At 46.9% G+C, this 26,436-nt stretch overlaps 1 protein-coding gene across 1 annotated transcript; it reads right to left on the reverse strand.

Annotated features, from left to right (window-relative positions):
- Positions 1–9,754: 9,754 nt before the first annotated feature.
- On the reverse strand, positions 9,755–26,200 carry LOC122935945 (zinc finger protein 501-like). The gene is made up of 7 exons (XM_044291907.1): positions 26,172–26,200; positions 18,025–18,131; positions 17,745–17,912; positions 17,538–17,661; positions 17,323–17,420; positions 14,603–14,660; positions 9,755–10,938 (listed from the first exon to the last, which is right to left on the reverse strand). Exons 2-7 carry the CDS (start codon positions 18,100–18,102, stop codon positions 9,950–9,952), a joined length of 1,515 nt encoding a protein of 504 aa, XP_044147842.1. The 5' UTR covers positions 18,103–18,131; positions 26,172–26,200; the 3' UTR covers positions 9,755–9,949.
- Between the last annotated feature and the right edge of the window lie 236 nt (positions 26,201–26,436).

Below are 26,436 nucleotides of genomic sequence, written 5' to 3' on the forward strand. Positions count from 1 at the left end.
AACGTTCTGAACCTGAGCACAACCTGCATGACCAGGCACCTGCATGCAAAGCATGAACTGCAGTGGAGTAAACACCTTAAAACCAAGGAAGTCACTCAGGCTCCCCCTGCTACCTCTTCTGCTGCTGCCGCCTCGGCCTATTCTGCTGCTGCCGCCTCGGCCTCTTCCTCCGCCTCTGGAGGAACGTTGGCACCTGCCGCCCAGCAAACAGGGGATGTACCACCAACACCACCACCACCACCTCCGTCACCAAGCGTCTCAACCATGTCACACGCCAGCGTTCAGCTCTCCATCTCACAAACATTTGATAGAAAGCGTAAATTCCCACCTAGCCACCCTCGATCCCTGGCCCTGAATGCCAGCATTTCTAAACTACTGGCCTATGAAATGCTGTCATTTAGGCTGGTGGACACAGACAGCTTCAAACAGCTCATGTCGCTTGCTGTCCCACAGTATGTTGTTCCCAGCCGGCACTACTTCTCCAAGAGAGCCGTGCCTTCCCTGCACAACCAAGTATCCGATAAAATCAAGTGTGCACTGCGCAACGCCATCTGTAGCAAGGTCCACCTAACCACAGATACGTGGACCAGTAAGCACGGCCAGGGACGCTATATCTCCCTAACTGCACACTGGGTAAATGTAGTGGCAGCTGGGCCCCAGGCGGAGAGCTGTTTGGCGCACGTCCTGCCGCCGCCAAGGATCGCAGGGCAACATTCTTTGCCTCCTGTTGCCACCTCCTCCTTCTCGGCTTCCTCCTCCTCTTCTTCCACCTGCTCATCCAGTCAGCCACACACCTTCACCACCAACTTCAGCACAGCCCGGGGTAAACGTCAGCAGGCCATTCTGAAACTCATATGTTTGGGGGACAGGCCCCACACCGCACAGGAGTTGTGGCGGGGTATTGAACAACAGACCGACGAGTGGTTGCTGCCGGTGAGCCTCAAGCCCGGCCTGGTGGTGTGTGATAATGGGCGAAATCTCGTTGCAGCTCTGGGACTAGCCAATTTGACGCACATCCCTTGCTTGGCGCATGTGCTGAATTTGGTGGTGCAGAAGTTCATTCACAACTACCCCGACATGTCAGAGCTGCTGCATAAAGTGCGGGCCGTCTGTTCGCGCTTCCGGCGTTCACATCCTGCCGCTGCTCGCCTGTCTGCGCTACAGCGTAACTTCGGCCTTCCCGCTCACCGCCTCATATGCAACGTGCCCACCAGGTGGAACTCCACCTTGCACATGCTGGACAGACTGTGCGAGCAGCAGCAGGCCATAGTGGAGTTTCAGCTGCAGCACGCACGGGTCAGTCGCACTACAGAACAACACCACTTCACCACCAATGACTGGGCCTCCATGCGAGACCTGTGTGCCCTGTTGCGCTGTTTCGAGTACTCCACCAACATGGCCAGTGGCGATGACACCGTTATCAGCGTTACAATACCACTTCTATGTCTCCTTGAGAAAACACTTAGGGCGATGATGGAACAGGAGGTGGCCCAGGAGGAGGAGGAGGAGGATGAGGAAGAGGGGTCATTTTTAGCACTTTCAGGCCAGTCTCTTCGAAGTGACTCAGAGGGAGGTTTTTTGCAACAGCAGAGGCCAGGTACAAATGTGGCCAGCCAGGGCCCACTACTGGAGGACGAGGAGGACGAGGATGAGGAGGAGGTGGAGGAGGATGAGGATGAAGCATGGTCACAGCGGGGTGGCACCCAACGCAGCTCGGGTCCATCACTGGTGCGTGGCTGGGGGGAAAGGCAGGACGATGACGATACGCCTCCCACAGAGGACAGCTTGTCCTTACCCCTGGGCAGCCTGGCACACATGAGCGACTACATGCTGCAGTGCCTGCGCAACGACAGCAGAGTTGCCCACATTTTAACCTGTGCGGACTACTGGGTTGCCACCCTGCTGGATCCACGCTACAAAGACAATGTGCCCACCTTACTTCCTGCACTGGAGCGTGATAGGAAGATGCGCGAGTACAAGCGCACGTTGGTAGACGCGCTACTGAGAGCATTCCCAAATGTCACAGGGGAACAAGTGGAAGCCCAAGGCCAAGGCAGAGGAGGAGCAAGAGGTCGCCAAGGCAGCTGTGTCACGGCCAGCTCCTCTGAGGGCAGGGTTAGCATGGCAGAGATGTGGAAAACTTTTGTCAACACGCCACAGCTAACTGCACCACCACCTGATACGCAACGTGTTAGCAGGAGGCAACATTTCACTAACATGGTGGAACAGTACGTGTGCACACCCCTCCACGTACTGACTGATGGTTCGGCCCTATTCAACTTCTGGGTCTCTAAATTGTCCACGTGGCCAGAGCTAGCCTTTTATGCCTTGGAGGTGCTGGCCTGCCCGGCAGCCAGCGTTTTGTCTGAACGTGTATTCAGCACGGCAGGGGGCGTCATTACAGACAAACGCAGCCGCCTGTCTACAGCCAATGTGGACAAGCTGACGTTCATAAAAATGAACCAGGCATGGATCCCACAGGACCTGTCCGTCCCTTGTCCAGATTAGACATTAACTACCTCCCCATAACCATATATTATTGGACTCCAGGGCACTTCCTCATTCAATCCTATTTTTATTTTCATTTTACCATTATATTGCGATGCTACCCAAAGTTGAATGAACCTCTCCTCTGCCTGTGTGCTAGGCCTAAATATATGCCAATGGACTGTTGCAGTGGTGGCTGACATGAAGCCTGATTCTCTGCTATGACATGCAGACTAATTCTCTGCTGACATGAAGCCAGATTGTCTGTTACGGGACCTCTCTCCTCTGCCTGGGTGCTGGGCCTAAATTTATGACAATGGACTGTTGCAGTGGTGGCTGACGTGAAGCCTGATTCTCTGCTATGACATGCAGACTGATTCTCTGCTGACATGAAGCCAGATCCTCTGTTACGGGACCTCTCTCCTCTGCCTGGGTGCTGGGCCTAAATTTATGACAATGGACTGTTGCAGTGGTGGCTGACGTGAAGCCTGATTCTCTGCTATGACATGCAGACTGATTCTCTGCTGACATGAAGCCAGATCCTCTGTTACGGGACCTCTCTCCTCTGACTGGGTGCTAGGCCTGAATATATGCCAATGGACTGTTGCAGTGGTGGGTGACGTGAAGCCTCATTCTCTGCTATGACATGCAGACTAATTCTCTGCTGACATGAAGCCAGATTGTCTGTTACGGGACCTCTCTCCTCTGCCTGTGTGTGTGCTGGGCCTAAATATATGCCAATGGACTGTTGCAGTGGTGGCTGACGTGAAGCCTCATTCTCTGCTATGACATGCAGACTGATTCTCTGCTGACATGAAGCCAGATCCTCTGTTACGGGACCTCTCTCCTCTGCCTGGGTGCTGGGCCTAAATTTATGACAATGGACTGTTGCAGTGGTGGCTGACGTGAAGCCTGATTCTCTGCTATGACATGCAGACTGATTCTCTGCTGTCATGAAGCCAGATTGTCTGTTACGGGACCTTTCTCCTCTACCTGGGTTCTGGGCCTAAATTTATGAAAATTGACTCTTACAGTGGTGGGTGACGTGAAGCCTGATTCTCTGCTATGATATGAAGACTGATTCTCTGCTGACATGAAGCCAGATTGTCTGTTACGGGACCTTTCTCCTCTGCCTGGGTTCTGGGCCTAAATTTATGAAAATTGACTCTTACAGTGGTGGGTGACGTGAAGCCTGATTCTCTGCTATGATATGAAGACTGATTCTCTGCTGACATGAAGCCAGATTGTCTGTTACGGGACCTTTCTCCTCTGCCTGGGTTCTGGGCCTAAATTTATGAAAATTGACTCTTACAGTGGTGGGTGACGTGAAGCCTGATTCTCTGCTATGATATGAAGACTGATTCTCTGCTGACATGAAGCCAGATTGTCTGTTACGGGACCTTTCTCCTCTGCCTGGGTTCTGGGCCTAAATTTATGAAAATTGACTCTTACAGTGGTGGGTGACGTGAAGCCTGATTCTCTGCTATGATATGAAGACTGATTCTCTGCTGACATGAAGCCAGATTGTCTGTTACGGGACCTTTCTCCTCTGCCTGGGTTCTAGGCCTAAATTTATGAAAATTGACTCTTACAGTGGTGGGTGACGTGAAGCCTGATTCTCTGCTATGATATGAAGACTGATTCTCTGCTGACATGAAGCCAGATTGTCTGTTACGGGACCTTTCTCCTCTGCCTGGGTTCTGGGCCTAAATTTATGAAAATTGACTCTTACAGTGGTGGGTGACGTGAAGCCTGATTCTCTGCTATGATATGAAGACTGATTCTCTGCTGACATGAAGCCAGATTGTCTGTTACGGGACCTTTCTCCTCTGCCTGGGTTCTAGGCCTAAATTTATGAAAATTGACTCTTACAGTGGTGGGTGACGTGAAGCCTGATTCTCTGCTATGATATGAAGACTGATTCTCTGCTGACATGAAGCCAGATTGTCTGTTACGGGACCTTTCTCCTCTGCCTGGGTTCTGGGCCTAAATTTATGAAAATTGACTCTTACAGTGGTGGGTGACGTGAATCCTGATTCTCTGCTATGATATGAAGACTGATTCTCTGCTGACATGAAGCCAGATTGTCTGTTACGGGACCTTTCTCCTCTGCCTGGGTTCTGGGCCTAAATTTATGAAAATTGACTCTTACAGTGGTGGGTGACGTGAAGCCTGATTCTCTGCTATGATATGAAGACTGATTCTCTGCTGACATGAAGCCAGATTGTCTGTTACGGGACCTTTCTCCTCTGCCTGGGTTCTGGGCCTAAATATATGCCAATGGACTGTTGCAGTGGTGGCTGACGTGAAGCCTCATTCTCTGCTATGACATGCAGACTGATTCTCTGCTGACATGAAGCCAGATTCTCTGTTACGGGACCTCTCTCCTCTGCCTGTGTGTGTGCTGGGCCTAAATATATGCCAATGGACTGTTGCAGTGGTGGCTGACGTGAAGCCTCATTCTCTGCTATGACATGCAGACTAATTCTCTGCTGACATGAAGACAGATTCTCTGTTACGGGACCTCCCTCCTCTGCCTGGGTGCTGGGCCTAAATATATGCCAATGGACTGTTGCAGTGGTGGCTGACGTGAAGCCTCATTCTCTGCTATGACATGCAGACTGATTCTCTGCTGACATGAAGCCAGATTCTCTGTTACGGGACCTCTCTCCTCTGCCTGGGTGCTGGGTAGTGTTAAGCGCGAATATTCGAAAAGCAAATTTTTTTCGCGAATATCGCAACTTCGCGATTTCGCGAATATTTTGAATATAGTGCTATATATTCGTAAAAACGAATATTCGTTTTTTGTTTTTTTCCCCCCCCCACAAAATTACAGTACACATATAATTGATTGTTTCCCAAAGGTCCAACAGCTCAGATCTTACTCACATTGCCTAGAAAGTGATTGAGGCGCGAATCTTCGTAAGGCGATTTTATTAGCGCACATGCGAATATCGGCACGTCCCAGAACAGAGGCAAAGGGCTTTGCATTCATACATTAGTGAATTGAGTTGCGAATCTTCGTAAGGCGATTTTATTAGCGCACATGCGAATATCTACACTTGTCCCAGAACAGAGGCAAAGGGCTTTGCATTCATACATTAGTGATTGAATTGAGCTGCGAATCTTCGTAAGGCGATTTTATTAACGCAAATGCAAATATCTACACTTGTCCCCAGAACAGAGAGGCAAAGGCCTGTGCATTCATATAGTATAGCACCATATTCGCGAATACGTAGAACTTCGTAAAATTCGATTTACGAATATTCGTATTTTTTATTTTACTTTCCACCTTACAGATTACATTGATCTGTACTCTGTCAACTACTGTCATCACCCCCCACTGTATCTCGATTGATTCCCAAAAGTCTCACATTCCCTAGAAAGTGATTGAGGTGCGAATCTTCGTAAGGCGATTTTATTAGCGCACATGCGAATATCTACACTTGTCCCAGAACAGAGGCAAAGGCCATTGCATTCATACATTAGTGATTGAATTGAGTTGCGAATCTTCGTAAGGCGATTTCATTAGCGCACATGTGAATTTTGCATAGCATATGTATTATGCGATGCGAAAATTCGAATTATCGCACATGCGAAATAATAACGAATTTGAATAATCGCGAATATTTTACGAATATTCTTTCGAATATTCACAAAATTTCGCGAATTCGAATATGGGACATGCCGCTCAACACTAGTGCTGGGCCTAAATTTATGACAATGGACTGTTGCAGTGGTGGGTGACGTGAAGCCTCATTCTCTGCTATGACATGCAGACTGATTCTCTGCTGACATGAAGCCAGATTCTCTGTTACGGGACCTCTCTCCTCTGCCTGTGTGTGTGCTGGGCCTAAATATATGCCAATGGACTGTTGCAGTGGTGGCTGACGTGAAGCCTCATTCTCTGCTATGACATGCAGACTGATTCTCTGCTGACATGAAGCCAGATTGTCTGTTACGGGACCTCTCTCCTCTGCCTGGGTGCTGGGCCTAAATATATGCCAATGGACTGTTGCAGTGGTGGCTGACGTGAAGCCTCATTCTCTGCTATGACATGCAGACTAATTCTCTGCTGACATGAAGACAGATTCTCTGTTACGGGACCTCCCTCCTCTGCCTGGGTGCTGGGCCTAAATATATGCCAATGGACTGTTGCAGTGGTGGCTGACGTGAAGCCTCATTCTCTGCTATGACATGCAGACTAATTCTCTGCTGACATGAAGACAGATTCTCTGTTACGGGACCTCTCTCCTCTGCCTGGGTGCCGGGGCCTAAATATCTGAGAATGGACTGTTCCAGTGGTGGGTGACTGGAAGCCAGATTCTCTGCTATGGAACCTCTCTCCAATTGATTTTGGTTAATTTTTATTTATTTAATTTTTATTTTAATTCATTTCCCTATCCACATTTGTTTGCAGGGGATTTACCTACATGTTGCTGCCTTTTGCAGCCCTCTAGCTCTTTCCTGGGCTGTTTTACAGCCTTTTTAGTGCCGAAAAGTTCGGGTCCCCATTGACTTCAATGGGGTTCGGGTTCGGGACGAAGTTCGGATCGGGTTCGGATCCCGAACCCGAACATTTCCGGGATGTTCGGCCGAACTTCTCGAACCCGAACATCCAGGTGTTCGCTCAACTCTACTTACAACTAATGAAAACCCAAAAGTCAGTATCTCAGAGAATTAGAATATTGTGAAAAAGTTATATATTGTAGATTCATGGAGTCACACTCTAATCAGCTAATCAATACAAAACACCTAAAAAAGGTTTTCCAAGCTTGGTACCTCAGTCTGGTTCAGTAGGCAACACACTCATGGGGAAGACCGCTGACTTCTCGAGTCATTGTCACCCTAAACATGGAGGGCAATCCACAAAAGGCCATTGCTAAAGAAGCTGGCTGTTCACAGAGTGCTGTATCCAAGCATATTAATGGTAAATTGAGTGGAAGGAAAAGTGTGGCTATCAAAAGGTGCACAAACAACAGCAACAACTACAGCCTTGAAAGGAATGTCAAGAAAAGGCCATTCAAGAATTTGGGGGAGATTCACAAGGAGTGGACTGCGGCTAGAGTTAGTGCTTCAAGAGCCATCACACACACACAGACATGTCTAGGACATGGGCTACAACTGTCACATTTCTTGGGTCAAACCACTCATGAACCAGAGACAACGTCAGAAGCGTCTTACCTTAGCTAAGGAGAAAAAGGACTGGACTGCTGCTCAATCGTCCAAAGTCCTGTTTTCAGATGCAAGTAAATTTGCATTTCATTTGGAAATCAAGGTCCCAGAGTCTGGAAGAAGAGTGGAGAGGCCACAATCCAAGTTGCTAGAGGTCTCCACAGTCAGTGATGTTTGGGTAGCCATGTCATCTGCTGGTGTAGGTCCGCTATGTTATATCAAGTCCAAAGTCAGTGTAGCCATGGTATCACTGTGCTTGATTGGTCAGCAAACTCACCTGACCTAAACCTCATAGAGAATCTATGGGGTATTGTCAAGGGGAAGATTATAGACAGAAGACCCAACAATGCAGATGATCTGAAGGCCACTTGCAAAGCAACCTGCACTTCCATAACATCTCAGCTGTGCCACAGGCTGATCGCCTCCATGCCATGCTGCAGTGATGTAGTAATTAATGCAAAAGGAGCCCCGACCAAGTACAGAATTCTGTATTAAAATATGAATTTTCTATTTGGTCTTATATAATATTCTAATTTTCTGAGATGCTAATTTTTGGGGTTTTATTAGCTGTAAGCCATAGCCATCAACATGAAAAGAACTAAATGCTTGAAATAGATCACTGTGTGTGTAATGAACCTATAGAATATATCACTTTTTGAACTGAATTAGTGAAATAACTTAAAAATTTACTTTTGAATGATATTCTAATTTATTGAGATGCACCTGTATAACCAGGAATGTGGTGAGTTGAAACATTTATCCATATCTGCTATAAAAAAAATCCTGTGGGCAGATGGGAGAAACATCCAGAATGTCAACCATCACTGCAGCCTGCACCAATCTGGGCTTTATGGTAGAGTAGCCACAAAGCAGCCTCTCCTCAGTAAAAGACACAAAAAAAAGGAGTCTCAGACTGTGAAAAACAAGATTCTCTGGTTTGATGAAACCAAGATGGAAACTGTTTGCCCTTAATTCTAAGCGTCATGTCTAGAGGAAACCAGGCACTGCTGATCATCTGCCCAATACATCCCTACATTAAAGAATGGTGATGGCAGCATCATACTGGGGAGGAGGGGGGGGGGGGGAGGGTCAGCAGCTGGGACAGGTAGACTGGTCAAGGTTGAGGTAAAGCTGAATGGAGCAAAGTCCAGAGATATTCTTAATAGAAACGTGGACCTGGATCTTAGCCTGGGATTGATGGGTCACCTTCCAACAAGACAATTACTCAAAGCACACATCCAAGACAACACAGGAGCGGCTTAGGGACAACTTTCTAAATGTTTTTAAGTGGCCCAGCCAGAACCCTGAACCTAAGGGAACATTTCTGGAGAGACCTGAAAATGGCTCCCCATCCAATCTCACAGAGCTTGAGAGAATCTGCAGAGAAGAACGGCAAAAAATCCCCAAATCCTGGTGTGCAAACCTTTTGGCATCATACCCAAGAAGATTGTAGGCTGTAATTGCTGCCAAAGGGGCTTCAACTACGTCCTGAGTAAAGGGTCTGAATACTTATATCAATGCAAAATTTTAGCTTTTCCCTTTCACTAAGTTAGCTAAGAATTCTAACATTCTGTTTGAACTTTTTTAATTATGCGGTAAGGAGTGCAGAATGACGGGGAACAACTGGATTTATTTTTAATTTTAGCACAAGGCCACAGCTTAATGAAAAAAAAAAAAAAAGAAATGATCTGAAGACTTCCTGAAAGCATTGTATGTGTTACAGCCACAGTACTGATCATGCGGACATAGTGGCGTTGTCTAAACGATCAGTGTTGCAATAGCGTGCCTCTGGTTTTCTGTGGACATCTGCCTATACAGTTCTGCTATACCATAAGGAGTATATTTGTACAACAGAAGGCATCCTTAGGCAGCAGGTCCTAAAAATAAAGCAAACACCTGCAACAGTTCTTACGTTGCACCTGTGCGAGTTCTTCAATGTTTAGCAAAATCTGTTCTGTGTGTAAAAATTTTTGCTAATTCAGAACATTAAAATGGCCTCTATCCTGTGTAAACTTTTAGATGTTTTCTAACATTTGATTTCTGTCTAAAATATCTCCTACAGTAGCACACGGAAATAGGAGAGAATCAAAACATTTCCCACATTCTGAACATGAAAATGGCTTCTCTCCTATGTGAGTTCTTTGATGTTCCAAAATGCCTGATTTCTGGCATCAACATTTCCCACATTCAGGACATGAAAATGGCTTCTCCCCTGTGTGAATTCTTCGATGTTCTACAAGGCTTGATTTCTGGCCAAAACATTTTCCACATTCAGGACATGAAATGGCTACTCCGCTGTGTGAGTTCTCTGATGGTAAAGAAGAATCGACTTGAGTCTAAAACATTTCCCACATTCTAAACATGAAAATGGCTTCTCCCCTGTGTGGATTCTTCGATGTTTCACAAGATTTCTTTTCTGACTAAAACATTTCTCACATTCAGGACATGAAAACGGTTTCTCCCCTGTGTGAGTTCTTTGATGTACAACCAGATCCGGTTTATAGCCGAAACGTTTGCCACATTCTGAACATGAAAATGGCTTCTCCCCTGTATGAGTTCTCTGATGAGAAACAAGACACGATTTCAGACTAAAACATTTCCCACATTCTGAACATGAAAATGGCTTCTCTCCTGTGTGAGTTTTTTGATGTTCCAAAAGGCCTGATTTCTGGCAAAAACATTTCCCACATTCAGGACATGAATATGGCTTCTCTCCCGTGTGAATTCTCTGATGTTCTTTAAGAACCGATTTTCGACTAAAACATTTCCCACATTCCGAACATGAAAACGGCTTCTCCCCTGTGTGAGTTCTTAGATGTTCCACAACATGTGAATTCTTTGCAAAACATTTCCCACATTCCGAACATGAAAATGGCTTCTCCCCTGTGTGAATTCTTCGATGTTTCACAAGGTTTGATTTCAGACCAAAACATTTCCCGCATTCTGAACATAAAAATGGCTTCTCCAGTGTGTGAATTCTTTGACGCTCCATAAGTTTTGATTTCTGACTAAAATACTTTTCACATTCTGAAGCTAAAAGTGGTCTTTTATCTTTGTCAATTATTTCATGCACAGATTGTTTAGACCGATTCTGTGATTGACTCAGTGATTGATTGGACAAAAGATACTTGTGACCAACGGTACTGGTGGATAGATCTCCACTGTGAAGGTCTAAGGGTACATTAGCATTTATTAAATTAGCTTGTGTGACCTTGTTATCTTCTACTTCTTCAGCTAAAAGGAGATGTTCATGGGAGTCTCTCGTCTCATCCTCACCTGGAAAAATAAATATTTTCTTATTATCTCAAAGCATAGTATCTATATAACGGATATTAATGGAGGCAAATGCAGCATGAACATATATGTGAAACAAATATATAGACACATATTATGAGTTAGGTTTTAACCAGGTTAATCAAACTCATATCAAACATCCATGGACAGATATTTCCTGACAAAGAGTTCCAGATAAAAGACTTAAAGGGGTTAAGTCTAAGCTTCGTTCGGCAGACAGCCGTTTCCCCCATACACACACAAATTCGGCTCAGCAAAAAATGTCTGTGTACACCATAGGAGCGCGGAGCAAGCTGCTGCCAGACAGTTCTAAAGGTGGCTTATCTCCCAGGTGAATATATGGATTGGGAGAAAATGGGACATTTCCAGGGGAGTCAGGAACTTTCCACAGACATTAGTGTGCCAGCCGAACCCACGGTTCTTGACAGGTTTATCCGACAAAAGTATAACGTATATGGCCAGCTTAAAAAAAGCCTATAGGAATGAAATCATGGTGTTCAGTTGACAAGGAGGTGTTAATGGATGGTTGCCTCTGACATCAGATTGAGGGTTTTCAAAAATCACACCATGTATTTATGATCAGGGAACCCCGACAAACACGTTTGATCAAAAATGTGTGCGAAGAGCTTTCATTTTTCATGTGTAAATAGGTATAGTAATAACGTAATCCAGAATAATCTCTAATCCCTTTAAATTAGGAGATACGAATGGATCCAGCCAAGTCCCTTTCAGGCACCTAGGACCAGACAAAAATTAACAATCCTCCCGCTTTCCCCTCCTTCCGGGTGGGCCATGCCACTGGAATAGATTGGCCAGGCCTCTCTCACTCTTACTGTGGAGTGCAGGCATGCTACCTCCAGCTTTTAAAGGGCTAGTGCATGCATACCCTAATCATTAACAGTCAATGGCTAGCCATTGTGAGGAACTTTAGTCACCTTCCGCTGTCGGTAAGTGCCTGAGCAATAGAGTCTAGTCCGCTAGGTATGCTGTTATACGTTTGTCTGCCCGTGTACTGACTTCTGTCTGTTTATTGGATTGCACATACTCTGGCCTCTCTCTAATCTCCATAGTGACCCTCAGCTACCTATCCTGACTTTGGACTGTTTATTGGATTGCACATACTCTGCCTGTCCCGACCTTGGCCTATTACCAACTATGGTTTTGCCTGATCCCTCAGTGCTCAGCACAGGTGTCTCTTGACCTGTGTGGGTCAACAGTCACTGAACAGGGACTACTTCAGGAGATAGTGGCCTGGTGGTTCCCCTGCTCCAAAATCCAAACCCCTGTATATTGTGAAATATTGAATATCAGAGGGGCCATTTACTGTAGATTACTTGAGGCGTAACCCTAAACCAAACTGTTTTTAGACCACAGAGATCCACATCTGCTGCTTAACAGTTTGCCTGGATCCTACTGGCTAATCTAAGATCAGACTGCCTAAAATATTTAGGAAGTTGACTAGTCAACATGGATGCCAAGAGCAGCTTCTGCAGTATCTCAATTCTATCTTAGCCCACTTAGACTCCTGCAGCTCCTGTGCTGCTACCTTCAGCCAATGTGTCTGCACAACCACCTCCACCAGTTTGCTTCCAGCCTGCACCTTTCACTACCCTCACACTTCTTGAACCAGTGTACTATTCAATTTGAGTTGCAGGCTCATCAGTTTCCTATAGACTGGTCCAATGTAACATTCCTGGTTTGCCTCATCTCTGGAGAAGCCCTTGCCTAGGCTATCCCCCTCTGTAAGCAAATTGGCCAACTGATCTATAATCTTTAGGACTTTTGGCCACCTTCCACAAGGTCTTCGAGGAGCCTGTCATGCCACCTCTGTGGCCTCTTCACTCCCGCACCTCTGTCAGGGCAGCTTCACTCTGGAACAGTATGCCATACAGTTCTGCATCCTTGGCTCTGAACTGCTGCTTTCTGGAGAGGTTTGTCAGGGCATAATATGAATGAATTGGCAGGTGAAGAGGCACTCTCTACCATAGACAATATAATTATCCTGGCCGCTTGAATCGATCTCTGCTTCAAAGAGCGCCTCAAGCTGTCAGCATGTGAAAGCAGAGTTCCTCGGCTGGCATCTTCTTTTCAAAGGCCCATGCTACCTTCTTCGTTTCCTCCTCCAAAACCCAAGCAATTGGACAAAGTCAAGCTGTCCAAAGAGGATCATCTGCATAGGTGCATCAGTGACTGTACTGTGCTTATATTGCAAAGAGCCTGTTCCCTCTTCATGGGAAACCCCAGTGCCTAGGGTTGATTGGATGGACAAAGTCAAGTTCTTCCTGAAGCTGATATTCCCTGTGTCCTTACCATGCAGTGAAATTTGGTTTACCTTACAGGCCTTCCTGGACTCCTGCATCAGGCCTTGGTATCCCAATACCATATCCCTTCCAAGCAGTTGGAGAGGCCTTTAGTAGTCACATCTATCAATGGGATGACACTTATGGAATCCATGAAATGTCAGCGTGCCCATGGATCTCCAAATGAGAGTCGTGCTCACAGAAAATATCCTATGTCCTGTCTGTTTCTACTAGTATCCTCCTTCTGGGATTTTGCACTGGGGATGACTGTCGTTTCTGCTGCTTGGCTTCTGAGCGACCACCCTGGACTCCATAGGCTCCCCAGAATCTACTGGGCCATGGTTCATGCCAGCTACGTGTATATTTTTGATAAAACGGAAGGTAGTCACCACACAGATCCTATGACTGATTGGGCTCCGGTCTGGCACCATGCCTCCTAGTGGCCAAGACTATCCAGGATGGTTCTCTGCGGTCCTGCGTTGATTATCAGCGATTTAACAAAATTACAAGAATACATGTGAAGAATAAATGTCCCCTGCCTCTGGTCCCTTGGCTTTTTGATAGGATTCATAGATCCAGAATCTTCCCAAAGTTGGAACTCGGTGGGGCCTATAATTTGATTTGAATACGTGTGGGTGACTAGTGGTGGATGGCATTCAACACTCCTGAAAAGCACTATGAGTATTTAGTCATGCCCTTTGGCCTCTGTAACACTCCTGCAGCATTCCAAAATGTCATCTATGACGTCTTTCGGGACCTCCTCTATGATCGTGTGATGCAACAATATTTTTTTGCATTGTCCAGTTGTTTCTAGGCAGTTATTGTAATACTGAGGAGGAGGGGAAGGGCTGTGGCCACTGCGCCACCAATGTATATAATTAACCCCTGAATACAAATGTGGGCGGCGGGTGCTGGCCGTATCACACAGCCGGCACCCAGCCTCAACGGCGGGGCGATACGATCCGCCGAACCAGGTTAATTAACCTCTCAGGTGCCACACCTGAGGGGTTAATTGACAGGGTTCATGGGATCGCTGTGCCCTGTCATGTGGCCGCCTCTATAACCGTGTACAGAAAATAAGTATACAATCAGTAAATAAACTGATAACACCTCCATGTGAGCTGTGATTAATGCCGAGGAGACGAGTGATGATCTCCTTGGCAGAGGACATTGCGATTATCACCCACATCTCTCCAGGGAGATTAAATATGGACTTGACATAATTAAAACATAACTCATAACAATGATGAGGACGAGGTTTCTCTGAACTTTGTATCAGTTTTGTCATTAACAAAAGGAATTTACAGTCAACAAGATTTATATATATAAAAAAGGGGGGCTCTAACCTTTCACAGACTCTGATCCGGGGTCTTCGAGTCCACTTGTCATTTCACCAGACATTTCCTGCAAAGATCCAACATTAAAGACATGAAGAAAACAGAAAAAGGAACCGGAGTTTCTCTTATATCCAGGTGACGGTTAGAAACCCCTAGAAGACATGAACCAATCTGCCCTAAAGGAGAAGGATCTCCTCAAGTGTCGGTCAGACAGGATCAACATTCAGACAAGTGTTTTAAACATCAGCAGAAAGGTTTGAATTGATCTGATCCTATCCTGGAGGGGGCGCTGTGCTCATCACCTCCGGTTCTTACATTATTCTATAATGTCACAGCTTTTACAGTGAAGAAGCCTTTTATCAGCGCTGGAGACTGAACCTTCTTACATTCTTATATTTGTACAGTTTTATCAGGTCTCCCATTAGATATCTCCTCCCAAGACTAAATAAAAATTCCCTCAAAACTGAGGGTCTCGGGCCTCTTATCAGTTTTGTTGATCTTTGGACTTTTTTTCACAATTAGGGGTTTTCTCATCTGAGATATTGGTGGCATAACGCTAGGCTATGCCACCAATGTCAGACAGGTGTGGGTCTAGGAGGTGTGACCCACATCTATCTCTAGAACGGAGCTCCAAAAGTGAACAGGAGTGGACCATGTATGTGCGGCCGGCCTGCTAATAATTTATATGGTAGCGCCAAAAATAGCCGGACACTGGCTTGGCTATTTATGGCACTTCAATACAAGTGAATGAAGCGGTGGCAGCGCTTGCGCAGTGCTCTCTCCATTCATTTCTATGGGACTCCCTAAGATAGTCGAGCGCGCCACTTGGCTATTTACAGCACACCCATACAAATTAATGGAGGACGGTTGCGCATCTGCGGAGTGTTCTCCTTCACTTTGGGAGCTCCGTTCTTGAGTGATGTGCCACCAATGTCTCAGGTAAGATAATCCCTTTAAAACTGAAGTACATATTTTAGATGGGGCTGCGCTCATCATACTCTGTAAATACAGCATTCTGCCTTAGAAGCAGCTGACTGGCATTGTGCTGTTAGTCTACAATTTAATCCACATTGAATGTCAATTGCCAAGTGGATGTCTAAAAAGTTGGAGGTTTAAAGGGGTAGCCCTAGGATTTAAACACAATAGGTGACAAGTGTCTGATCGTTGGGGGGTGCACTGCTGCTTCATTCAGCTCTATAGGGCTGCTGGAGATAGCCAAGTGCTGCACTTACTTCTCTTTGGCAGTCCCACAGACTCTGAATGGAGCGGTAGCTTGCATACTCGACCTCTGCTCCATTTATAAAGGAAATATGGGAATCCTCTTCTAATGATCGGTGGGAGTCACAAGTTGGACCTTCACAGACTAGACACTTATGGCCTATTCTGTGGACTGGTGATAAGCTTAAGCCTTGGGAAGCCCCTTTAAAGGGAATACTCATCGGAGGTCAGTGTCAGCAGTATTACTCATGATTATTCAAGGTGACAGATTCCTTTTATCACAATCTTTTATGAAACCAGAAACCATTTTCAGCCACCAATAACCAGATGCAGTAGCGTACAGTATACTCCACTGCTGCTGGGGGGGGGTCAGTAGACGGAGAGTACAGTATACTCCACTGCTGCTGGGGGAGGTCAGTAGATGGAGAGTATAGTATACTCCACCGCTGCTGGGGGAGGTCAGTAGATGGAGCGTACAGTATACTCCACTGCTGCTGGGGGAGGTCAGTAGATGGAGCGTACAGTATACTCCACTGCTGCTGGGGGAGGTCAGTAGATGGAGAGTACAGTATACTCCACTGCTGCTGGGGGAGGTCAGTAGATGGAGAGTACAGTATACTCCACTGCTGCTGGGGGAGGACAGTAGACGGAGCGTACAGTATACTCCACTGCTGCTGGGGGAGGTCAGTAGATGGAGAGTACAGTATACTCCACTGCTGCTGGGGGAGGTCAGTAGATGGAGAGTACAGTATACTCCACTGCTGCTGGGGGAGGTCAGTAGACGGAGCGTACAGTATACTCCACTGCTGCTGGGGGAGGTCAGTAGATGGAGAGTACAGTATACTCCACTGCTGCTGGGGGAGGTCAGTAGATGGAGAGTACAGTATACTCCACTGCTGCTGGGGGAGGTCAGTAGACGGAGCGTACAGTATACTCCACTGCTGCTGGGGGAGGTCAGTAGATGGAGAGTACAGTATAGTCCACTGCTGCTGGGGGAGGTCAGTATATGGAGAGTACAGTATACTCCACTGCTGCTGGGGGAGGTCAGTAGATGGAGCGTACAGTATACTCCACTGCTGCTGGGGGAGGTCAGTAGATGGAGCGTACAGTATACTCCACTGCTGCTGGGGGAGGTCAGTAGATGGAGAGTACAGTATACTCCACTGCTGCTGGGGGAGGTCAGTAGATGGAGAGTACAGTATACTCCACTGCTGCTGGGGGAGGTCAGTAGACGGAGAGTACAGTATACTCCACTGCTGCTGGGGGAGGTCAGTAGATGGAGAGTACAGTATACTCCACTGCTGCTGGGGGAGGTCAGTAGACGGAGAGTACAGTATACTCCACTGCTGCTGGAGGAGGTCAGTAGATGGAGAGTACAGTATACTCCACTGCTGCTGGGGGAGGTCAGTAGACGGAGAGTACAGTATACTCCACTGCTGCTGGGGGAGGTCAGTAGAAAGCTCCATTACATCAGTCTATAGAGGATTTGTAGAAACCTCAGCTTCATCTACCTGATGATCCAGTGGGACATTTGGTTTCTCCTCTGGACAGTCCTGGGAATACTGAGGACTGGGACATCTCTCTGGAGGATTTCTCTGTCTGGATCCATCTGTAGGAAATACACACAGTGACTGAATACATTGTCTATATGTGATGATCAGATGATGGAGGAATATGACCCTCAAAACTGTTCTCTTCTCTACAGTCATGGAAGGTCTCCTCTTACCCGGTGATGTGAGGGACTGGTGATTCTCCATCATGGCGTCCTTGCACAGATCCTTGTGTTCTTCTAAATACTCCCACTCCTCCATGGAGAAATAGACAGCGACATCCTGACACCTTATAGGAACCTGACAACACAAGGACACAGTCATTACCAGACCCCTCCCTTGGCGTTATTGTATGATGTCCCAGCATCCCCAGCAGCGCTCACCTCTCCGCTCAGCAGCTCAGTGATCCTGGTGGTAAGTTCTAGGAGCTTCTGCCCATGTATCAGGGAATGAGGTGGAGGCTCGGTGATGGGGCTCTGGGTCCTGCTCCGTCCTCCTGACACACGGGGTGTCACACACTCACCAGACGACTTCTTCACTACTGTGTAATCCTGTGTATGGGGAGACGCCGATCACTACAGAGATTCTAAGAATCCTTCACCTTTCCAGACATTTCCCTGTTTTATTACTAGAGATAAGAGTGACGTCATGTGAAGCTTTCACCTCTCCAGTTATCAAGGAGATGATCTCCAGGGTGAGGTCTAATATCATCGCAGCCATGAGGTCTCTGTCCTTCTCCATCCTTGGTGGGTCATTAAAAACTAGAGAACCTGAGGGAAACATTAAGGATTGAAAGCAAATTTGTGTTTAGAAGAACATCTTACATGACTACTGGCATTACAGTGATTGACTGTCCAGAACGCGTCATTGGGTGCTATATAGCACCTGATGATGCGTGTTCGGCTCATTCTAAGTGAGGGAGAGCTGACGTGTATTAGGCCTCTGCGGACAGTTAAATTATTCGCTCCACATCTCCTGTGTAAATTGTGCGCATCCCTAAAATATCAGTGACATCCAGTGCACTTTTTCCATATGACATTACTTGTGGTACCTGTCCTGTGTAACGTTTCCTCATCACAAATACCTTTGTAAAATTTTTTGCACATACATTTCCAAATCCTACGCTACTATACGTGTGACAGACTTTCAAGCATATATCACATTTAAAATGAAGAAGGCGAGCAGTAAGGGACAGGGAAGTGGCCGTGATGCTGATTGTGAACGCAGAGGCCGTGGCCTTGGGCGCGGAGAAACAGTGCCTGCTGCCAGAGCACAAGAAAAACAATAATCTACGATACCTAGCTTCATGTCCCAGTCTACAGGGCGGCGCAGGACACCACTCTTGAAGTCAGACCAGTGCGACCAGGTGGTCGGTTGCATTGCAGCAGATAATGCTTCCAGTCGGTTAAGCACCACCATGTCTTCCACCAAGTCCGGTCTCAGTAGCCAGGAGTCTGGTCAACACAATCCTCACCCTGATCCTTCTTCATCCCACCATTTACAGTCTGGCCAAACAAGTGATCCACACTTGGATATTCCGAGGACCTCTTTTCATTGCCATTACTCGGCAATGAATGATTTGGCCCTCTCGCCAAGCACTCTTGAACAGGGACATGAGATCTTGTGCCCTGATTCCCAACCTCTTGTACATCCACAGTCACAAGAACATGATGGTGGGGAACGGCAATTAGTGTTTAATGAGGTGGATGATGATGATGATGAGACACAGTTGCCAATGAGTCAACCGCAATTACTGTCTCAAGAGGTTAATGAAGAGGATGAGACACAGTTGTTAATCACTGAGGTTGTGGTTAGATCAAAAAATCAGGAGGATGATCACAGTGAGGAAGTGGAAGAGGAGGTGGTGGACGATGAGGTCACTGACCCAACCTGGGAAGGTGGAAAGCCGAGCGAGGACAGCAGTACAGAGGGGGAGGGATCTGCAGCACTGCAACATGCTGGAAGATGCAGTGGGGTGGCAAAAGGGAGAAGGCGGGCCACACCACACAGGCGCAACCCCTTGCAGAAATCTTCTTTTGCCAAGGAGTAGATGTTCCGCAATATGGCGCTTTTTGAGAAAAGTGCGGACGACAAAAGAATAGTAATTTGCAACCTGTGCCACACGAAAATGAGCCGGGGAAGTGAACACTAGTAACCTCACCACCAGCATGATCTACCACATGGCATCCAAGCACCGTAATAAGTGGGATAAACGCCTGGGTCCACAATCTGTGTCTGCGGGTCACACCACTGCATCCTCTTCCCCTGTGTTACGTGCTGGCCAATCCTCTGTCAAAGGCACAAACCCGGATGCATCCCGCCCTGCACCTGGACCTTCGCAAGCAGCATCTAAGACCACATAAACTTCCGTGTCCCAGTGCAGCGTACAAATGTCCTTAACCCATGCATTTGAACGCACGCGCGCGCGCAAATACCCAGCCACCCACCCACAGGCCATAGCACAAAATTACTGGCCTTGGAAGTGATGCCATTTAGGCTTGTGGACACTGAGGCCTTCCGCATCCTGATGTCGGCGGCCGTCCCTCGTTACGCAGTCCCCAACCACCACCTTTTTTCATGGTTTGCCGTGCCCGCCTTACACCAACATGTGTCCCACGTGCCCTGACCAATGCAGTTACTGGCAAGGTCCACTTAACCATGGACACATGGACAAGTGCATTTGGCCAGGGATGCTACATTTCCCTGACGGCACACTGGGTTAACGTTTTGGAGGCCAGGAGCGAGTCGTATCCTGGGATGGCACAGGTGCTACCAACGCCAAGGATTGCGGGCTCTACGGATGTAGTAGAATTAACACTCATGATTTATGAGACGTGTTATCTAAACTAAATGCGTTAAGCAAACACCTTCAATTGCTTTTTAACGGCTTTTGTCTCAAGAAAACGCGATGAGCTAAGAAATTTGAGTTAAGAGCTTGAGTGCTAACCCTGCTACATCTGTAATTCCATCAGGGTTTCCGCCAGCATCTACGTTAGTGGCTCCAACCCCCACTTCTCCTCCTCCGCCTCCACTTCCACCTCTGAATTATCCGCGTGCAGCACCAGTCAGTCATCATTTGGTAGCTGGAAGCAGTGTAGCACTGCAGTGGGGAAGCGGCAACAGGCCGTGCTCAAGCTGATATGCTTAGGGGACAAACAGCACACCGCCACAGAGCTATGGCAGGGGATAAGAGACCACTCTCGCCACTCAACCTAGAACTAGGCATGGTTGTGTCTGATAATGATCGTAACTTGGTGGTGGCTTTGGAGCTCGGCAAGCTCAGACACATCTGCATTGGGGTAGGTTTTGAGAAACCTTTGAACCACAAGGTTGAACACATGGGCTAGGCATGCTAGCCCACGTGTTCAACCTTGTGGTTCAGTGGTTTCTCAAAACCTACCCCAAGTTGCCTGAGCTACTGGTGAAGTTGTGCCGCGAGTGTGCACATTTTTGCAAGTCACTGACAGCTTCAGCCGGTCTGTCAACACTGCAGCAGCGCTTGAAATTGCCAGCTCACGGCTGTTGTGCGACGTGAGCGTGCGCTGGAACTCGGGCGTTCCACATGTTGGCCAGGCTTTGTGAGCAGCAGAGGGCAGTAGTGGAATACCAGCTGCAACATGGTCGTCGCCTTTCCAGTCAGCTTCCGCTATTCACAAGCGAGAAGTGGGCATGGATGTCTGACCTCTGTGAGGTTTTAAGAAACTTTGAGGAATCAATACAGATGGTGAGCGGCGATGCCGCTATTATCAGCGTAACAATCCCACTTCTGTGTCTACTCAAACACTCGCTGCTCACAATTAAGGCCGATGCTTTGCACGTACAGTACAGACCAAAAGTTTAGACACACCTTCTCATTCAAAGAGTTTTCTTTATTTTCATGACTATGAAAATTGTAGATTCACACTGAAGGCATCAAAACTATGAATTAACACATGTGGAATTATATACATAACAAAAAAGTGTGAAACAACTGAAAATATGTCATATTCTAGGTTCTTCAAAGTAGCCACCTTTTGCTTTGATTACTGCTTTGCACACTCTTGGCATTCTCTTGATGAGCTTCAAGAGGTAGTCACCTGAAATGGTCTTCACTTTACAGGTGTGCCCTGTCAGGTTTAATAAGTGGGATTTCTTGCCTTATAAATGGGGTTGGGACCATCAGTTGCGTTGTGGAGAAGTCAGGTGGATACACATCTGATAGTCCTACTGAATAGATGGTTAGAATTTGTATTATGGCAAGAAAAAAGCAGCTAAGTAAAGAAAAACGAGTGGCCATCATTACTTTAAGAAATGAAGGTCAGTCAGTCCGAAAAATTGGGAAAACTTTAAAAAGTGTCCCCAAGTGCAGTTACAAAAACCATCAAGCGCTACAAAGAAACTGGCTCACATGCGGACCGCCCCAGGAAAGGAAGACCAAGAGTCACCTCTGCTGCGGAGGATACATTCATCCGAGTCACCAGCCTCAGAAATCGCAGGTTAACAGCAGTTCAGATTAGAGACCAGGTCAATGCCACACAGAGTTCTAGCAGCAGACACATCTCTAGAACAACTGTTAAGAGGAGACTGTGTGAATCAGGCCTTCATGGTAGAATATCTGCTAGGAAACCACTGCTAAGGACAGGCAACAAGCAGAAGAGACTTGTTTGGGCTAAAGAACACAAGGAATGGACATTAGACCAGTGGAAATCTGTGCTTTGGTCGAATGAGTCCAAATTTGAGATCTTTGGTTCCAACCACCGTGTCTTTGTGCGACGCAGAAAAGGTGAACGGATGGACTCTACATGCCTGGTTCCCTCCGTGAAGCATGGAGGAGGAGGTGTTATGGTGTGGGGGTGCTTTGCTGGTGACACTGTTGGGGATTTATTCAAAATTAAAGGCATGGCTACCACAGCATCTTGCAGCGGCATGCTATTCCATCCGGTTTGCGTTTAGTTGGACCATCATTTATTTTTCAACAGGACAATGACCCCAAGCACACCTCCAGGCTGTGTAAGGGCTATTTGACCATGAAGGAGAGTGATGGGGTGCTGTGTCAGATGACCTGGCCTCCACAGTCACAGGACCTGAACCCAATCGAGATGGTTTGGGGTGAGCTAGACCGCAGAGTGAAGGCAAAAGGGCCAACAAGTGCTAAACATCTCTGGGAACTCCTTCAAGACTGTTGGAAGACCACCTGACTACCTCTTGAAGCTCATAAAGAGAATGCCAAGAGTGTGCAAAGCAGTAGTCAAAGCAAAAGGTGGCTACTTTGAAGAACCTAGAATATGACATATTTTCACTTGTTTCACACTAATTTGTTATGTATATAATTCCACATGTGTTAATTCATAGTTTTGATGCCTTCAGTGTGAATCTACAATTTTTATAGTCATGAAAATAAAGAAAACTCTTTGAATGAGAAGGTGTGTCTAAACTTTTGGTCTGTACTGTAGAAGAGGTGAAAATGGGGGAAGACATTACACTGGGTGATGGCCAGACCACCCTCAGTTTGTTTTCTCAGCGCGAATTGGACAATGAAGAGGAGGAGGAGCAAGAGACGGTTGCCTCCGCTACAGAGGTTAGTACCCATGGAAGTTTAATTCCATCTGTTCAGTGTGGGGGGGCAAAGGAGGATAAAGAGATTGAGAGTGATCCTCCTGATAACAACAGCGAAGTCTTGCCTGTTGGTACTTTGGCACACATGGCTGCCTTTCCCGCGACCCGCTCGTTATACACATTTTAGACAACATGGATTACTGTGTGTTCACCCTTCTCGACCCCCGAGTACTTATCATCTCTGTTTCCTCTGGTGGAGAGGACAAGTAAAACGGTGCAATACCAGAAGATCCTTGTTGAAAAATTGCTCCAAAAATTTCCAGCTGACAACGCTGACGGCAGAGTACGTAGTTCCTTGGGCAACCGAGGAGGGGAGACAAGGGGCACACACAGCAGTTCTAACAGAGGCAGGGCAACACTCTCCAAAGCCTGGGACAGTTTCATGACACTCCTCCAGCACCCTCACCCTGATGCGTGGCCTAGTGTCACAAGGAGGGAAAGTTTTGGGAAGATGGTGAAGGAGTACATAGAAGAGTGTGTCAGCGTCCTCAGTGATCCCTCAGTGCCTTACAACTTCTGGGTGTCCAAGCTGGACACGTGGCACCAACTTGTGCTGTACACTTTGGAGATGTTGGCCCTGACGCCAGCGTTTTGTCTGAGCGTATTTTAAGTGCTGCTGGTGGCATTATAACAGATAAGCGTATCCGCCTGTCAACTGAAAATGCTGACAGGTTTACTCATATAAAAATGAACAAGGCCTGGATTGACCATGACTTCTTGACATCACCAGAGGAAAGCGGCTGAACATAAAGGCACTTTACATGTGTTTTTTTATAATGTACTGAATGCACTGTATTCCCATGTACCCCTTCCACCACAAACAAGGGTATATGGTTGAATCTTCCTTTTCTCATCCTCCTTCTACTCTTCCATCATATCAACATGCTTATTCGTCACATATAATGCCTTCGCATATAATGTTTTACAGGGTCAGCTCACCTGCAGGCCCTCGCATATAATTTTTTAGAGGGGCAGCTCACAAGCAGGCCCTCACCTACAATCTTTTACAGGGTCAGCTCACCTTCAGGCCCTCGTATATAATTTTTTAGAGGGTCAGCTCACCAGCAGGCCCGGACATCAAATTTTTTATAGGGTCAGCTCACCTGAAGGTCCTCGCATTTAATGTTTTAAAGGGTCAGCTCACCAGCAGGATTGCACCTTAAATCTTTTACAGGGTCAGCTCACCAGCAGGCCTGCACCTCAAATATTTTACAGGGTCAGCTCACCTGAAGGCCCTCGCATATAAACCAAAGCCGAGCCCAAAATGACACGTAGTGATCATAAACAAAGTCTTGATGTACGGAGGATCAGCCGGGGACGTGGTGCTAGGTCTCCATAGCAACCAATCACGCCCACGAACCATGTCACTTCTGGCTAGTAACGGAGCACAGCGAGCCCGGCCTTGTAAGGAGGCGGTACCTCGTGACACGGTGTCTCCGTTTGGATTTGACATGTAATCGTTGGGGGAGTAACCAATGCGCAGCGAGCGCACGGGGCCTATTGGTCAACCTAACTGTGGGTGGAGCGGCGCGCATTTAAAAGAGATGCAAGAGCCTGATTAGATTGCCACTGCCGCGAGATGAAAACAGGTGCACAGCCACTGCCTTTGGTGCCCCGACATCCATATCCCTGAAGAGCCAAGTCCCTACCTGGCGAAACGCCTCGGATGATGGTACAGAAAAGATCTACTAGGGAGGTAAGAGCATAGGGAATTATAGTATAGGCCCGAGGGTCCTGAGGCTGGGGGTCGTCCTTCTAAGGACGAGTGCCCCGACTACAGCCATTGAGGTATTCATACTCATAAGACTAGGCCAAGTAGGGTGAGCACTTAGGGTGAGTTACTGAGCCTCATCAGTAGCCTCCTCCCCAATACCCCCCGCCTATACACTAGGAACTTAACTAGGCCTATTCCGCATTTATAGACCCTATCCTCCCTCCCCATATAGCGCAGGAGTTCATTACACTCTATTGTCTCACTTATTTTTAGAAGATACTAATAAAAGCTAAATCTTAACTTAAATATAAGAAGGCATACTCAGTTCAGTATATATATAATTAGAGACCACTGAGATAATTCACTAGTAGGTCCATTAACCCTAGACCTTTACTAAAAAACGAATGATACCCTCGCATATAATGTTTTAGCGCGTCAGCTCACCAGCAGGCCCGCACCTAAAATCTATTACACGGTCCGCTCACCTGCAGGCCTGCACCTAAAATCTTTTACAGGGTCAGCTCACCAGGAGGCCTGCACCTAAAATCTTTTACAGGGTCAGCTCACCTGCAGGCCCGCACCTAATTATACCTAATAGGTAATTTGCGCGCATGCTGCCTTGCTTGGATGTGGTAGCCGTAGCTGTTTCTTAGGCTCCCTGTCCGGAATCAAACCATAATTCCCCCGTTACCCATGGTCACCATGGTTTGGGCTGAAAATAACATCAAGAGTTGATAAGGCAGACATCCGAATAGATCGTCATTGTCACGGGGACGTGCGATCGTCCCCAGGTTATCTAGAGTCACCAAAGTGGCAGCAGGCCCTCGCCCCTAAGGTTTTAGATGGTCAGATCAGCAGGCCCTTGCTCCAAATGTTTTTGAGGGTCACCAGCAGGCCATCAATAATAATTTTTCAAGGCTATGTATGATGCCCTCCTTTATGTGTAATAAAGGGTGTTTTGGAGTGCAGGTTCCATGTAATTTCTGGCAGCCCTTTCACTTAGTGCATAGGCTTTATGAGTGTAGGAGTCCCACTACCTGAACAACTGTACCACAATGTGGATGAGGCCCTCCTTTATGTGATATACAGGTTGTATCGGAGTGCCTCTTCCTTGTAATTTTTGGTAGCACTTGCACTTTATATACAGGAAAGAACGTTTTATAACAATTTTTCCTCCAAAATCAATTTTTTCCTCGGTTTTCTGTGTATTATTGTCAGTCTGTAAAAGTGGCGTAATACTCGGACAACACCGTTCCCAGCAGCGACCTGGGAGTCCAAGATGCATCCAGACGTCCTCCCCATGCTAGCTAAGAACCATTTCGGTGGTGTTTCCATAAATTTCTGACATTTTCCTATGAACCTTTTCAGAGCAGCAGGTGCCTGGTTTAATGCACGGGTTCTCCCATTTACTTCCATTATACTCGGGTGCTCGATCAACACTATATATCACCTATAGAACCGCTCCATTCTAATAAACCCAGAACCAAGACCAATAACTGACCTGCAGATCTCACCTCCTGGGGCTGCAGGACCTGCGATGATGTCACAGTCATGTGATCAGGTACATGAGATGGAGGTAATGTTTAGTGGCTGTAGGACCTTGGAAGATGTCATACTGGTCACATGACTGGAATTGATAAAAAGTGAAAAGCCTTTACTGCTTTACTCCTCCCTTATGTGACTGATCACATGACCATGACATCATCAAAGGTCCTGTAGTCAGAGTATAATGTCTGCAGATAGGTAATGCCTAGAATGTATGGGTT

Source organism: Bufo gargarizans, chromosome 4 (assembly GCF_014858855.1).
Source record: "Bufo gargarizans isolate SCDJY-AF-19 chromosome 4, ASM1485885v1, whole genome shotgun sequence".
Classification (NCBI taxonomy): domain Eukaryota; kingdom Metazoa; phylum Chordata; class Amphibia; order Anura; family Bufonidae; genus Bufo; species Bufo gargarizans.

Coding starts and splice junctions, on each gene's coding strand:
- LOC122935945 (XM_044291907.1), bottom strand. CDS start 18,102: ATGGAGAAGGACAGAGACCTCATGGCTGCGATGATATTAGACCTCACC. Junction 17,913..18,024: donor TCTCCTTGATAACTGGAGAG/GTGAAAGCTTCA, acceptor CCCCATACACAG/GATTACACAGTAGTGAAGAA. Junction 10,939..14,602: donor CGGATCAGAGTCTGTGAAAG/GTTAGAGCCCCC, acceptor TTATTTTTCCAG/GTGAGGATGAGACGAGAGAC.